Genomic DNA, 17,884 nt, shown 5'->3' with positions numbered 1-17,884 from the left:
GTTTTTAACCAGTAATCTTGAAATCCGAGATATTTTAGTATCGTTAAATAAATCTTTTGATGCAATATCGCATATGAATGTAAGAGATCAAATGAAACACACATTACATTCGGCGCCGTGTTTGATGATTTCAGAAGTATTCGCGTTTATAAAATTCCCAGGAAACTTAATGGCGATCACGGGTTCGGCAAGTGATTTATTCATGTGAAACGGTGCGTTCCATGCACATCAAATGTTTAGCTTTCAATAAAAATTCAATTTTCAATCTTCGTGGCTGTAACGCGATACCGCATGGCTGCAACCGTCGCTCTCGTTATTCTTAAAGTCTGCAAACCTTATAGCGAATTACGATAGTGTTCGCAATGTAAATGTTTGAATTGAGGGTGGAGTGCACACGATGCGTGTGCACTCATGAGATGTGAGACGTTGTTCTAATGGATCTGAAATTGTATAGAAAGTTATGGCGCTTCGCGGAGAACTGTTGAAAGTTTCACGAGATAAAGCTCGCGTCGCCGAAAGCTCCATCATCGACAACTCCATAAATACCTGTAATTATTTCATAGCTTGCAGTACCATAATAAATAAACTTAATAGAAGGTAAAACAAAGTAAAATTTATATTAATATTTAATTTAACTTATTCATTGAAATATTAAATAATAATTTACGAGTTTAAGGATAAATTAAAGTTTATTTTGAGAATAATAAATTTATTACATATATTTTTTATTTAATATTAAAACATGAATTAAACTGAGATAAGGAGCATAAAAGAATTAGTCAGAAATTAATTTTTTAGATATTATAGATATTCATAAATAACATAACAAACAAGAAGCTAAAGTTTATTTATCATGCAAATTACTAAACTACTCTTTAATTAACGTGATGTTAAAACAATAAATACATCTAAATAAAGAATGTGAAAAGTCGCTCGTAGAAGGTTACGTAATTTTGTTTGAAACCTTTGTGACGAGTTGATTCTCATGAGCAACTTCGTGGCTGTAAACTACCTAAAATACGAAGCGCCTTCCAAGACTATGTAAATTCCTGTAATCCACGTCACTTCATGTAATGTAGCGTCACATTATGCGTAAAATGTCACCACACGGAACGAAGCTATCATTATCGCGAAACACTTCAAAGGATTGTTTATCGGTATCATCAAACTACAATTTTATCACGCTAGAATACGAAACATCTACATCAGGATATTTTTATTAAAAAGAGGGCGTCAATATTAGCATACGCTTCCTAAAGTGACTTTCATTTCTGGGAAATTAAATATTTTATTGTATTAGTACTAACAAAAAAGCATGAGCCAAATTGTTAATTTTTATTTCTTAATCCTTAAATTGCTTTTATTTAAAAAATGTTTAATTTTAGTTTTTTATTTTATAAATTTTGTTTAATACATAAAATTTTTTTATTTTACTACTGATTTTATCAATTTATTTTGCAGTCAACTTATCCACCATGGAGACATGTTCGAAATCCATCATTACTCTCTGCTATGCCACTTTTGGGGCTCAATGTTTTTCAAATGTTTATTTTTTATTATGTATAGCAACAAAATTAATTACTATAAAATATAGAACAGTATTATAAATACCGCTATACTATTTAATAGAAGATATTTTAAATTTACATTTATGTTTTCAAAGTTTTATTTCATGCTCTGTCAACAAATATTGTTCAAAACCAAAGTGGTATTTTAATATTGCTGATTTTCCCCTATGCTTCTAAAATTATTCTATTTTTATATTTGATTGAAAATCAAATTCTAAGTTTGCAATGTCATAACAAATCATAAATGGTTTGTTAAAGCTTTTTAATTGCATTCGATAAAATAAAAAAGAAACAAAGTAATATACATCGCTACGTATTTTAATCCGGCAATAATAGTACATCAATTTATTTGCCATGTAGAAAATACAGAAATATTATAAAATTCTGCACTTGTATTGCTTCTGCGATACATCTCGACATAGCACAATGCACGTACATCGAATTTACTAAAAATATAGTATCTTAGCGGCAATAAAAGCTACACTTCGCTGCATTGCAAAGGTAGTTGAGAAGAAAAAATCGCAAAAACGTGCACTGTATTTCGATTTTATCTTTATATCAAACTAGTCGAACGCTCAAATATTGCAGTACAAAAAGTAAAAAAATCCTTACGAGATTACCACCTCAAGCGATTAAACAGAACGCTCTCATTAACGTTTGACGTGCAATAGATGACATAAATAATAGGTAAAAGAGAGCGGAGGAATGGAGAGTGAAACACTCGTTAATTATCTGAAAAGAATAGACCGGTTCGAAAAATCGCACGTTATATCCGGCTTGATGTAAATATAAATCAGCGTGCCGATCGTAAATCCACTACTCCTGTTTTTGTATTTACCTGCTTTTCCTTTTATATATCGTATCACATTGCAAACCATGTTTTATTATAGCGGATGTAGCTCGTGCGATAATAATTTTTCGTTAATACACATCGATGTGTTGACACGGATCGCTATAAAAAAATATACGTTATTATTTAGTACGTGCCACCATTGTTACATTCTGCTAACTTAACTTAATATAACTAAATTGTAGACATTGTGCTGTTTAAATTTTTAAAAAAATCAGAAAAAGTATAAGTTTTTTACCTTTCTTACTTTCATCTCTTCAATCAAGTAGTATTATTATCTTACTATCAAATAACGTATTTTCAAAATGTTTTTATTATTATAAAGTGATCATTACAAACTATTTTAAATCGTTATTTTATATTATTTTTATATATTAGTTCTACACATCTCCTGTATTTGTACTATACTAATGATAATGGAAAGTCTTTTGATTATTTATAAAATAGAAACCACTGTAACTCTAAAACTAAAGTAATTTCCTATATTCACAATTTTTCCACAAACTTTTTCTACATTTGTGTTGCAAATACAAAACACATGGTATGAAACCGCAAAGAATGCGTTAGTGATCGCGAGAGTGAACATGTTCGTTCGATCGTTTCGGGAAAATCAGAAAACTTTTCTTCAATCCTACCGACGCAATTATCCAAAGTTCCGATATTCGATTGGCCCCCGTTTGACTACTGGATATTTCGTAGGTTAAACTTTTCCGCATAGACCCTGGCGACCTGTTTCCACTTTTATTGGCCGCATTGCAAATTGGTAGTATACGGGAAAAAAGTGTACGTACGCAAAAGTTTCATTTAAATCACCAAGCACGTTTAAATAAACTCATTGCAACCAATGTAAAGGTTTGCGCGTCGCTCGATTGCGATTTCCAAGTCGCCGCTGGAAATTGTTAGTTATCTGAATGACATGCAATTTCAATATTATATTATAAAAGTAATAAGTTTTCTTTTGGCTCGGTTCACCTTTTTCATTCATTCGTCTGTGCATTATTATTATATTACTAAACTATGTAAAACATTTAATACTTGGGATGTTATATATAAAATATGTTATGTGACTGCATAATAAATCAAAGAGAAACAGGGGTGATAAAATGTGGTTTTTTACTTCCTCTACAATAAATTTAACAATTGTTTTTTTATTGATATTTGATATAATTTGATATGATTTAAATGAGTTTTCTTCCTACATCGATTGTAATTTTAACAACCACTGTAGATCCAAAACTAAAGTAATTTTAACAACACTCATTTTTTCGTCACCCTTTCCCGTTAAAATACAAAGTCGGAGATCTTTAAAAACGTGAGTAGTGACAATCTAACCGGCAGACAATGCGGAACGAATACAGGGGGGTTCAGCGACGAAAGCGCGGAGTACAAAATCATCGAGGTATCGCGGCTACGCGATATTCGCGTACAATACAGCAGGCGCTGCATCGGGCGGACAATGGTCCTTTTTTCGTTCAAATGGGAACAAGGGTGAAGGGAGGCAACGTGGCGTGCGGCGTTAAAGGGAGGACGGATGGCGCGCCTGTACGCGGTACGTGGTAACGTAAATCATACCTCGAAATAGATTCGAACGGTCGATCGTGGATTGCGATGTCGGCGTGCCATAAACGTTCGAGCACAAATCCGATTCGCACTGAAATCTTATCTAAAGCCGAGCGTTATATTTAAGCCTGGCTCATTTCGTATCGCGATTACGCTCGGATTAACACTTTTATCGTTGTTAGCGGAGCGACAAATAGCAACGTTTACAAACAATCTTTACAAATGCAATAACAATCTACAGCCTTTTCTCCATTCTCTATAACAAATAATCTAATGTGTAGTACATACACTAAAAAAATGCAATATATCCAATAAGACATATAGTTGCGGACTACCAACTACAAATATACTCAATACAATAATATATGCTATTGCAGTATCAACATTGTACTTGCATTAACAGTAAATATTATTGTATTGAATATTTAATGTAGTTGGCAGCCCGCAATTACATATGTTATTGGTTATATTACTTTTTTTTCTGTACGCAAAAGAAAAAAATTTTATTTTTTTTTTATTAGAGAATCAGGGATTTTGTTAGTGCGTTATTAATTTAATTATTTTCTAGGTCATCGTATCAGAAACTTTTTTTATATTTCCGTAGATATAAATCAATAAATCAAATAAAATCAAACTCAGTGATTTTATTTCATTTCATTTTATTACTATTGCACATATACAAGGTGACCAACAACGATGGCGATTTTCCAGATGATACGACCTTCGTTTAAACAAAACGCTAATCGACAGGCGGGAACGACCCGATGAAATCGTGATCAGTACGCCCAATGCACCAGCAATCATTGCGCTCGCGATTCGTTTGCTAAACGAATTTGGAAAGAGGACAGACACGAGTATTGTCCGACGTTGCTCACGTTAAATACGTCGGTTTAATTACCTATTGAACGCTGTAAACGAAGTTTGGTCGTACAGATGTTGACAATGGATTCGTTTACTCGAGCGCGCACATAAATCAGCGATATACCGGATTATATCCATTACAATTACGAAATTTTATCACTTTTACATTATTACGAAGCTTATTAACAGGTCGGAAGCTGTAGTCCAATGATATTACCGTCGCGTGTTAGTAGAATGAAAATTCCGATTTTCATTAAGTGTCACTGGTTTCAATTAAAATAGGATTTTCAATTTCCTGACGGAATATCAATTAGGTACCAATTTTCCAACGACAACGTCCTACTCTCGTTCCGCTAACGGAAAACCCTGATTTCGATTCCGCTTTAATTACATCTGCCCAACACTGATTGCCTATTATGTGCTACTAGACGAGTCTAACAAGCTTCGAAGCTCCCTTCGCGAAGAAACCTTTTCAGCTACAACATTCTCGATCTCCAATCACTGTATTCAGCATCATTCGTACACTTTTTGCCATACCTTGCGCAATGTAATAAAAGTTATAGTACATGTCCTACAAACTAATTCGACTATAATTCGATTTAACGCAACTTCTTAGCAAATTGAATTAAAATTTGATGACAAAGGAATACTCGTTATAATTTAAGCTTGTTTCAAAATAATATTGTTAATTACTTTCTGAAACTTTATAATTAGGACTAGTAAATCGATGTTTTTTAATCTCAAACACCAACAAAATTTTTAATCAAAATTTCCGGGTATAAAATAAATTATGTGTTTTAAACTTGATAAGAAAATTTCACTTTTAATCGTTACTGTGGAAGCAAGTCGAGTATCTTATAACAGATTTCCATAATTCGGTGAATGAATAAAATATTGCGCGCGAGAGATCTTCCGAGGATTTTTCACAGCGAAAATATTCATCCTAAAATCTCTTGCGCGTGATATTCTCATTTAATTCGATCTTTTAACCATCCTCTCCGTCAGATCCAGATGGGATTAGTGATAATCCGGAATTCCTCATATCGTAGCTGTTTTCTCAGTTCTCAATCTGCTTCCCCAATCTTGCGGGGCATCTTTCGTCGGTGTTCACTCGAATTCCAAAGCTTCTCGATTGCGTTGCCTTTGAGTTTATCGAGCGGATAAAATGTCTGTGTATGCGCCATTTCTATTTCAAAATTGTTCGAGCTGCAAAAATTTTATGTAGAAGCTGCAAGAACCACCCGTGAGACATAATACTCTGGCTTATATGACTCATTTTGGAGATGAACTTTGCAGGTTGTAGGTGGAATGCGAACACGTATGAAAATCGATCGCGTTTCAATTTAAACACAAGCGATTTATGGTATGCACGTATATAAAAGACTGTAAAATATTGTAACGTAATCTTAAAGACTTACCTTCATCGCATATTCTTGATCGCAAATATAAATCGCAAATAAAAAAAAATAAAAAAAAAAAAAGAGAGGGGAGAAGACAATGTTGTAATCCTTATCTGTGAGAGGCAACACGTAGGTCTAATTAATTTTGCGTCGGTTCCAAGGATTTAATCCCGTGGAAAACTGTGCACCGAAAGGAGGAAACGTTAAGACTGCATCTTTCGCAATTCCGTGAAATCGCTTCCGGACAAATTGAAGATTTTCGAAGAACAGGAGAAGTGAAGATGTAGATTTAATTTTTCCGCCGTTGCGCCCTGTCGCAGTGAACGGTAATTTTTCCTCCAGTCGGAAAATGGGATTAGATATCGCGAAATACAATCGAGATTTTCAACAAAGATGCACTCTGTTCATTAGCTACAGGTTACCTTGCGCAAAGTGCAGGGAAATAAGATTAATGACAAGATTAAAAGTAATTAGGCACACGACTACCGAAAGATTAATAATGCCTTATTACGCAGAATTATAAAAACTTAAAACTGCAATGAGAGAACCAAAATCAATCGACTGCAGACGCAGCGAATTTTTTACGATAAAGCTATAGTCGCGATTATTTTTTTCGTCAATTATTAGTCATTACTTAATTCAAATGTTATAGTGTTTTATTTCTTAAAAGAAAATAATCACGTAAGAATCATAAATATATAATGCAGTAACTGTATTTACCTAAGCATTAGCTAAGCATTCTCTCTCTTACATTTTTACTATTACAAAACAATATTAAAATATTAATAGATTTTTAAGTTTAACTAATTATTTAACTAATAATTTATTTTCATCTGATATATATCGTATATTATTTCGTACAGAAGGTAAAAAGCATGTAAAAAAAATACATTATTTTTATTTTGAATTACAGTACTTGTTTAGTTTAAAACAGTAAAGCAAAATTGTCTCACGGGTAATTAGCCTTTCAACATTCGCTTTATTTAAACTTCCGCGTCAGTAACTGTGAAACGCGACTAAATCATGAAGCGACACTTACGGCTCGTTGACAAGTTGTTGAATTGGGGCTAAAAAGTAATTACGATGCATACGTGGATTTCACGAATTTAATATCCAGCGATTTGTCCGACGCCGGTTTAAATGCGACGTGTTATTTTCGGATGGTATCCGTTTACCAAGCCGCATAATTGCTCGCGTACTCATCGCTCTTCTCTGCGATTAACCGTTTAATTTATCGCGACGACGAGTGAAACGTTTGAGCACGGCTATCCTGATGATAGTTACGTAAAACGGATGGACATGTTAGAGCCCCGAGCAAAGGTAATTTATCGAGCACTTAGTCCCTACCGTGACGTCATTTCTCGGAGCGTGAAAGATAATCTATCATTGTGCAGCCAGACAATCGTGGATCAGGATTTGCTTTCACGATTAAAACAGTTCATTAAGTTTGAAGTAAGACGAATTGCCAGTCTATAGCATATGATCAATATATTCGTTTAAAATGATACGCTTTAACAATAGGTTAAATAAAACAATAAATATTCTGTGAATATTTTGATAAACTTTTGTAAGGATAAATATAAAATACGTAAAAAAATCTCTATATATCACGAAATATAAATTAATACTTTAATATGAATAATTATTTTATTATTTCAGAAATAACGTTTACGATATTGCGTAACGTTTGAATGACTGGATTAAAAAGAATTTCTCAATATGGATACTCACTTATATTTTTATCTCTGTATTGCGGCCGCGCATCACCAATGAAACAGACGAAAAGCACCCACACTGCAAACCAACACGTTCCCATTTTGACCTGAAATAAGAAGCGATATTCTGAACAGATTTAATTAAGAATTCAATGGCGCGCCGAACAGCACTTTACAATTTTTTTACGACTGCAATGTTACCGCAGCTTTGCATGATTCCTTAAATAAGGCTATCATGATACAACACAATAACAACATGAAATAAATACTATAACGAAATAACAAAAATAAATTTAATTAAGATAAATGGCCCAATTACTGACAGTCCCAAATACATAAAATCTTAAATGGTTTTTAAATGTATAAATATATTATTACATAATTGTATTATACATATACTTTTTAATATACATATATTTTTATTTTTATTTAAATTCTTAAAAAATCTATTTTAAAAAAGAAGATTATTTATATAAGTGCTTCTCTTATTATTAAAATATGTTTTGAGTGTAAACCTTATTTATCCTAGGAAAGAAAAACCGTTATCTCTTTATTCAATCGATTTAATATTTAATAATTATAGCTAAGTTCTTAAAAATTTACGAAATTCTGATGATTTAGTTACATCAAGGTCTTGGAAATGTCTACTTTAAAAGTCATCTAAAGGTAGTATAAAACAGTTAAAACAGGATCGATATATATGTGTATATAAAGCAAGTTTGTTCACAATAAATTCTGGTTGCTTTTGCTTGCTCGGAAGGAGCGTCGTCGTTTCCTTACGAAAACTTATCGTTTCCCCGTTGCATTTCTTCCGATCCATTATTGTACTTGTGGCAAAGTTACCACCCACAAAAGGATAAGCGTTTTAATTTATAAAAGTTTTAAATTATGTTGTCCGAATGTTTTGCAATTTAAAGTTTTTGAAATATATCAGACGTCTTTGATAACAATATTGTCCAATTGTTCGACTACTTTTAGTACAATAAGTCTTTAGTAATTGTATATTTTTCAAGTGTATATTTTTTATTGTTTTTATTTTTTATTGTTCGCAAATTTTCTATAAAAAAATGTTATTATGTATAACTACATGCAACTTTAATTTTGTCACTAAAACAAATGTATTCGTTTACGTTCTATGGTTTAAATTTAAAAAGAAGAACGATAGTTGCATTCGCACATTTCTATAACTATACTGGATCATCGACCCACTTCGTAATCGCTGAAAGGATAATGCTCCTCAGCTCCGGCTCGAGGCCGGAGACGATCCTTTGTGGCAATCGTGCGGATAATCGAAAACTGAGAGAAAGAGACACAGAGTATAGGATTCGGCGGCGATGCAGCGTGGCTGAATATTTCCGGGGTTTCCGGTGAGCGTGCAGCGGAGATGTTATAAAATATTTCTTTGAGGATTTCGACTGTAGAGATATATATTTCATTCGACAAGCGTTTCCGCGCGGCACGTATTCGGATATCTATGTCAGTTTCCGCGAATATTATTTGCGAGCCGAGCGAGGAAAAGTTCCTTCCGCGTGAGATGACAACGACAACGATTGCTTTTATCTATGAAATTAACAGGATTTCGTTGTCACGATGATATCAGCGTATTTCTGCGTGTGCATTTTATCGTTTTCGAAGAACAAGCGCCGATTATCCTTGTCTCGTTTCGTGACGTAATACCGAAACGTCAACTTCAGAGTGTCAATCGTTTCCAAACAGCTGAAATCGCCCAACAAATTGCTGAGACAGAGATGTAAAAATAAACAAAAAATCCTGGCTGGAATTAACGACTCTGCCCTCCTTATTGGCTTTATTAAAAATCTTTTTTTTACATATTAACGAGCGAGTTTTATTAAGACATTTGCCTAATACATTTTATCAAAATTTAAAAAAACCGCGTAAGTTTTGCATTACTTTTTCATTTATACTTAAAAATTAAATATATATATTTTATACATTCTAATATACATAATGTACCCAAACAAATTAAATCAATATTTTATTTCTAAATTAAATTTTATTAATAGAAGAATTTGTTGCGTTAATTTTCCATTTAAACTTAATTATATTTGCAATCTGTGTATTAATTGCCAAATAAATTCAAATTTTTCTCGAGAATACAAAAAGATCAAAGACACACGTATTGTTATCGGCGTTTTTGGAAAACGTTGCAGCCGTTCTCTCGCGTTTCATCCACTCACATACATTTTGTGAAGGAGCAAGAGTGTGCCCGAAGGATAGAAATCCCCCTTCCCGAGCTGGCAGGATATATATATCCCTTCCAAAGGCTTATCTGTCAGAGAGGAGCTGCCCTTTCCGGGGAAATCCCCAGACGAGCAGCGTAAAAGTTCCTATTCTCCCTCGAAAGGAAAACATCGTCTAGTACTCGGAGTGCAGGTCCTTCTCTCGACCCCAGGATCATCTCGACCAAAAGTACACAAATACACGTGGACCTCGCGTACGCACATACACGCTCACACGCGCCCTACGACGAAATGATACTCGCGCGCGAAGTGGCAACCCCCGCCTTCAAGGATCCTTCGAACCTTCATCGATCACTATATACCTGCCGGGGTCAACTTCTCCACGTATCTCGTTTCATGGTTAGCCGGCTCAAAAATATTCCCTATCCCTTTTCATCACGATGGAGAAGGGCGACTTTAGTGCTGGCCGCCGGGACGCGAAATTTAGAACCCGTTCTACGAAGGTAAATAAAACGTATTCTCGGGTCGTCGGATCATTGAGTTTCTGAATCCCTGGGTCCGCTGATCCTAGGATTACCTCTCTTACCGTTCGTCAATAAGATACGTACGTGCGAATCATTTTAGTCAGCTTCTTAAGAATGGAATAATGATATTCTGTTCATTTAAACACGAATGCTTTTAATACTAAAAGTAGTAGTGCAATTATGTTTTTAAATTAATTGTACATTTATGAAGTTAAAAATTGAAAACCAAGGCTGTATATTAAAATAGATTTAAATATCAAATATTAATTATAAAAATAATAAACTTAATTGTAAGCAACAAGAATATTCGGAAAAGAGAATAAAAAATTATTTGTGTTAAATTTGCACAAAACTCGAATAAAAACAAATGACAAAAGAAAAAGAAAGTAAAGTACTGTCAATGGAGTCAACAAAGATAAAAAGAATTGCGAGATAAATTTCCGCAAGTGACCCTACTGTGTCCAGCTGAGTAATAATTAGGGTTCTTTGTCACTGAGGCGATAGGCCAACCAGTAGTTCTACAACGTTATCCGATCAAAAACAAACTTCCTTCGCTCTAGAGATTAAAATGTGTCTCTATTTGACAATACTTACAAATATTCACGTATTTATATTTATTTATATTAATCCTTTAACTGTTAATAATTATATTATTTAGATTATAATGTATAACCAAGTAAAATTATTAGTATACTAATGCTTTCCGTTTATAAAAAAAATATTTATAATAATATTGATTATATAATATAAATTAAATGCTTTGACTTTAATATAATTAAATATTATGATGTTTTTATGTAAAATCGTTAAAATTGATTATAATTAATTTATATCTTTGTATTATTAATGTGATATTAATTACTTTTACATTAAAGTCACAATAAAAATAAGAATCTTGCAGAGTGATAGTAATTTTTGTTAACTTTGATAATACTAGCTTATAACGTAACGATATGTATAAAACAGCAGCTGTGAAATAATCAGAGAGATAAGGAATAAAGCACGACAAAACACACCTGCTGTACTTTTAAGCTAAGCAATGTTTCACAAAAGAAAATAAAATTAACAAATTTACATAAAATAAGATTGTAAGAATTATAATTTTTTTACAGTTATCAAGATATTTTTGTCTGTATTATTACACAGTATTAACAATTAACAAACCTAATTTACTTTTATTACTCTAATAAAATGAATAACATTTTTCATATTGGTATTTTTATTTTGCTACTTTTTGAAATTTAGCGTTTAAAATTACACAATGTAGTGAAATGCAGCGAAATATCACTGTTCCGCAGAATAAACTTTGAAGTAAACAATTTTCTCGTCAATTGTGAGATTAAAGGATTATTAACAGTGACATGGTAGCAATAATCATAATAAATAACACTGGGTAACTCAGTGATATTGTAGTAGAACAAATATCCGGGAATGACTTTTCTGGGCTGCGAACGATATTAAAAGTTATTAATGACGGTCTTGGCAACCTCCGTTTCGCCTTATCCCCGTGGAGAGGCGAGAATTAAGGAAGGTGCGAATGGATGGAAGGATAAAACTAGAGAAAGATGAAAGTTCAGTTTTCTTCTCTCACAAAAAGTTCTCACTTCTTCTCTCTCGCGGTAGCATATCCCTGAACATCCGTGCACTTGCTACGCCACACTATACCGCAGTTCTCATTATTATCTCACCTTTGCCATAACGTCACTCTTAAGCTTCGCTATCGCCCGTCTGCTTATTGCGCATCGGAAGTAACGTTAAGCACAGGGTATAAATATAAACGATTGTCGGACAGAAAAAAAAAGCGAAAATAGCACGTTATTTTTGTCCTGATCGTCGCGATCTCGGAAGCTTACAGGACGATGAAACTGTTTATACGCGATAGCGTCCCTTTAAACGGAAAATCGTATAGAGGAAGAAGTAGATGAAAGCAAACAGGAGAAATTCACAAGGGATCGATACGCGATGCAACAGTAAGATTAGCTCTCTCGATCTAGAGGTGTATCTGTTACGAACGTTCCAGCGGATACATAGATTCTGTTGTGTTTCTGATAGTCTCGTTTGGTTATTACTCTATAGCTATATTAATAAACATTTGCTATCGCATACCTTATGCGTGTATTCTGTACATTTCTTTTCTTAAAAATTTACTTTTTAACTTTATTTGAAATCTTTTTGTTTTCAATTTGTTATATTTACATGTAACATTTTAAATAATTAGTTACACACAAACATATATTTTTTTAAATTAATTATCATATAAACACTTTTTCTAAAGATATTAAAGTACTTATATGTAAGAGTCATCTAACAATTTTTATATTTGTAAAAAAGACTGGAAAACAAAGATGCATTGAGTATTATATAATACGAGTATAATTATACGATTTAGAATAAATATATTAAAACGTGTTAAATTTCTAAAAAATTATACTTTAATGTATATATTAATTTTTTCATTTGTGACAATTAACATAATATATTAAATATTAAATATTATATATTAATAATATATTGAATATCTAATAGCACACACATCAGAGAAGGTTCTTTAAAATTATATCGCTTCTTTATCCGCAAGTGCATTTAAAGAGTTTTTTATTTTCAATTCTACCGCAAATATTACTTCAATGCACAGCGTTCTTACCACTAACCGAGGGTCATTGTGAAAAATTGGCTCGGGTCGCTCAGACATCGGGATTCCGGTTAGGGGATCAAGTCGTAACGAACCTTCGATCTCGACCTCGCCGAGTAGCTGGCAGAAATAAGTCTAAGAAATGGAAGGGGGAACGGAAGCGAATAATCCGTCGTGACACAAATGACGGCGAGATCGATCCACGAGCGACACAAAGCCGTCTTACGCCCAGCCGATATCAGGACGTAAACCCGGAGCTGTTCTCTTCGCGGTGTTCCCGGGGAAAAGCTTTAGCGACGATACGCGCGGATATCTGCGGCCGCGCGTCTCCTCTCCCTATTTACTCGCACGGAGGGGAAAAGATTTTTCTTCGGTGGAAAAGAAGGGGGTAGCAGGAGGAAATAGAAAATGCGAGGCGTCGAGTAGAAGAGTGCCGTAACCACCCTCGAGCAAACTCCTTTCCATCCTTTCCCCTCCCCCCGCCCCTCCGCCGCATCGATTCTATGCCTGCCTCACGTATGTGCTCGTCCTTCAGACCACGTCTTTCCAGACAATATTCCTTATTTGTACCAGATGCCTTTCGAAACTCTCCTATCTGCCCACGCGCTTACACGTCGGCGTGTACTTAAGGCTGACGAAGCGAGGTAATCGAAGGAGGATGAGAGAGAATGAGGTCAAAAGGAAAATAAATGGCGTTTCGGATAATACGAAACGAAGAACGTGATCGCCAAGATGTTGGCTACGTCATGAAATATAGTGCTACCGTGCAACAATGTCTGCATAGTAATTACGTCAAACATTTTCGGATTGACGTAAGCAATATCAAAATACCGATATATTTATACCACACCAAACCAATCTTTTCTTTATAATTAATAATAACGCTTAAGTGATAATGGTCATACAAGTCATACTGCTTTTATATTTATGATACTAGTAAGAAATATCTTTTATTGAAGACTAAATATTACAAAAATATATGCAAAAATAATACAGTACTTTTAATAATGTTACATTACGTAAATCATTAAAAGGGTACGATATTATTTGATTGTCTATTATTTATTTATTGCGTCACAATACAGCTCAGGAAATTTACGAGAGATATTTTTAGTACCTATTTCGAAGGCGGATAGAATTGAAACAAGCAATAAAGAAATACGATAAGTATTTCGTCTTCTGTCTTTTCCTTTTGTCGCGGTCGGGATGGACTATCTCGAGGCGAGCCCTACGTAACTCCAGTTTATTTCCGGTGGAAGTGGAGAACGTATTACAGTGGGTCGCGGTGGAGAAGTGTACGAGTGATAAAACGGTGCACCTAGTCAGACACATCGAAGGATTCGTCGTAACCTTAATCCTTCTTTTGTATTTTGTTATTTTGTTCCGCACCCCATCTCGGGACCCACCCTTTTCCATTACTTCACCAATACACACTGATTCCAGATACCTGTCGATACGAGTTTGGAAGGGTAATGATTTCGAAGACACGTAAAACAAAGATACCACCGAAGAAGATACTACTATTGATGAAACATAAACTTTTCAATCTAAAACACCATTAATTCTGCAAAATAATAGTTGCAGCATTTTAAACAAAAAACTTTGATATAACTATAATATCATAATTATTTAAGCGGACAATTCCATCAGTTGAATATTTTAATGGTATACATTTGACATTTTCGCGAAAAATATACTTAATGTGTAGCGAAATAGAGTAATAAATTTAACGTAGACGTGGAAACGTGTGAGAGTTGCAATAAGGCGCCATAATTTTTCGCGCATCACAGCAACGTCCCGACGCGTGTCGACACGCGCGTTTCTCTCGCACGAGTTCACCGAGACGCGTGTAATAATCCGGAATAACCGAGAAAGCGGAAAATGCATTTACGGGCGCTGCTCTTTGGTCCCATGGGAGCCGTTTCCAAGAGTTCGCGCATTTTCCTTTGATCTACTTCAAAGTGTACGCCTTTAACTCCTCTCCCTCTCTCTCTCTCTCTTTCTCTCTTCCTTTTTATCTATGGGTTATCGCGGTTTAAGAGTGTCTTACGCCTAAAAGTAGATTCAGCGCACAATGCCCCAAAGGTATCGTTTATGCCAGAATGGCGAGCGAAAATCCAACTTTAATCCAATTAAAACGCACCTTCCCTCGAGCGTCTGATAGTGCACACTGAATACAGTTTAACTATTTAGTCTGTCTTTCTGCCCTACTTGATGGAAACTATTTCCCCGACATATTAACAAAGTTAAATGGCAATTTACATGCAATTGTTGTCTAATAATAATACGACTGTGGGAGTTTAATGCCCGCGGAATTAATTAAAAAAAGAAATCTAAATAGAAAATAAACTAATCGCAAACGGATGCATAGATGGATAAAAAATAAAAAACATTTTTTCAGAAGCTAAAAACACTTTTAGTTTCGAAAAAAATTATTCTTAAAAATGCACTCACACAATATCAACATTTAACTTGAGAATTGCTCAGTTGTGCCAACAGTTTAAACCGAGCAGGCAGAAACGCTACCTAGCGACGCTATAATCGTAAATAAATGACGACTACTTCGAAAAGTGAATTAATGAGTCTACCACAAGGCGTCTGTAGTAGCAATGAGAGAGAAGAGGATGTTGTGTGTTCCCGCACGACACTCGCACATGGAGACAATTAACTGTATACCAGGCACGCAGTTCTCATAGGAAACAAACCGAGAAACAATTAACCAACTTCACCACAAATGAATCTTTACTTGCTATATAGCAAAAAGTCTTCGCACTTGATACAAAATTAATTTAAGACGCACTTTTGTGATGCAAAAATATTTATAGTAGAATGTGTCAAAAAGTCACGACTAACTTATAAATTGCACCTTTATTTCTTAGAAAAAAAGAGACACATAAAATTTGTCAAAATTTAACATTTATCTATTTTCTACTATACTTTTAGAATTTAATACTTAAAAGTTTATTAAAATACTTTTTATATTAAAAAGGGAGATTTTTTGTATTTAAAAAATAGTATTTAGTTAAACTTTAACAACGTGTTAAATCGCCATCGTTGCAATTATCTCTTCACATAATTAACAAAAAGATTACGTCTTTTCTAACAAGCAAACAATTATCGGTGAACTCGATAACAGAGATCCTGTCGTATTGTCTTATGGCTCTCTCTCTCTTTGAAAACCGATAACTTCGCAGCATCACGCACGAATCTCGCATTTCAATTATCGCTTGTAACTCAAAGGCGGTCGAATACTCTCATGATGTAAAATTAACTGCCGAGGAGCGTCGTATCCGGCTCCGTGATAATCGATCGACGTCGCATCGAGTGGAAGGTTCGGGTTTAATTTTCAGGAGTTCACAATCGGAAGGATCCTTCGTTACAGGACCCTCCCGTCTCCCTGTTACCTGCGGATGTACGATGAAAACCCACCTGTTGATTGGAGGAAATACCGATTCTCTACTTCGCTCGGCGATGGACAGTTTGATCTCAGAACTGCGAGCAGCCGCGCGTTTTCAGGAGTAGCAGGACCGCAGGACCTGGGATTGGAGGGCCGCGGGATGGGAGGGAGATATACGGCGTTTAATTAACCACCTGATCGATACACCTGTCCCGGGAGCTCACCTGAGCCTGGATTTCTCCAGGGGCAGCTTTATAGTGCCTACAAGCGGGGTCACAGTACGATTGCTAGAGATTGCTAACGTTATCTTTTAAACTTTTTAAATTAATTAATATCTACCGCATCTCTAGAACAGATATTTCTTCACATTAAAATGACAATTTAAATTTAATGTTTAATTATTGTTATCTTGTCCTTAAAAATGATTGTAGTCTAACATCTTGCTAATTATTTACAATAGACTTTTTTTAAAATATTGAATTTAATTCTCATTGCAATATTCTCTACGACTAGATATCATATAAACATAAATAATGAATATAAACTTACAATAAATAGGGAGAATATTAGATACGTGTGTGGCAAGAAAAGAAGAAGAGACATTGTTAAGGGCGTTGACTGATTATAATAAGTTTAATACTTTATGTTTTTATTTCTTTATTGCTATTATTTAAATAATCAAATTTCAAGCTTGTTACTTTTATTTTATGTGTATTAAAATTTTACTTAATAATAGAAAAAAAAAGTTTATATGTTTAAAAAAAATTATAAAATAAACATATCAACTGCCATTAAAGCGAAGTAATTGGAACTGTTAAATAGTTCAGTTTTTATTAATAATTTAAGATCTGTGATTATTGACACTTTAATCAACAACAGAAATTGCATGTTATAGTTACATGTCCAATACATTACATATATGAGGAAAACAAACCATTTAATTTAAAATAAAATATTTAATTTAAAATATAGTAAATAACAATTTTAATTAAAAAAAAAAAAAAAACAGTAATATTACTACTAGTGAACATAACTAAATAAAAGAAAATGAAATACAAATAAATAATATTGTTTTTTGTTAACAAACATATAGAACTTTAAATGTTATAATATTTACTTAAAATATATGTAACGTACATAGTTTTAATAATATCCATTTTTATCTCTCTTTGAGTG

The 17,884-nt window shown here is 33.9% G+C and overlaps 1 protein-coding gene across 7 annotated transcripts in view; it reads right to left on the bottom strand.

The window, feature by feature from the left end:
* Positions 1-17,884, bottom strand: part of LOC105837286 (C-type lectin 37Db) — a 109,224-nt gene that overhangs the window by 61,817 nt on the left and 29,523 nt on the right. For 3 of the 7 annotated variants that reach the window (XM_028189293.2, XM_036285944.1, XM_028189294.2), the window contains one exon: positions 7,971-8,061. In XM_028189293.2, coding sequence (XP_028045094.1) covers positions 7,971-8,061 — 91 coding nt within the window. Of the gene's footprint in view, positions 1-7,970; positions 8,062-13,323; positions 13,684-17,884 lie in introns of those variants that run through there. The other 4 variants (XM_036285947.1, XM_036285943.1, XM_036285945.1 and 1 more) reach the window with 4 other exon arrangements.

This window comes from Monomorium pharaonis, chromosome 4, assembly GCF_013373865.1.
Source record: "Monomorium pharaonis isolate MP-MQ-018 chromosome 4, ASM1337386v2, whole genome shotgun sequence".
NCBI lineage: Eukaryota > Metazoa > Arthropoda > Insecta > Hymenoptera > Formicidae > Monomorium > Monomorium pharaonis.
Note: the sequence above shows the minus strand (reverse complement) of the source record. Positions and strands in the feature narration are given on the sequence as shown.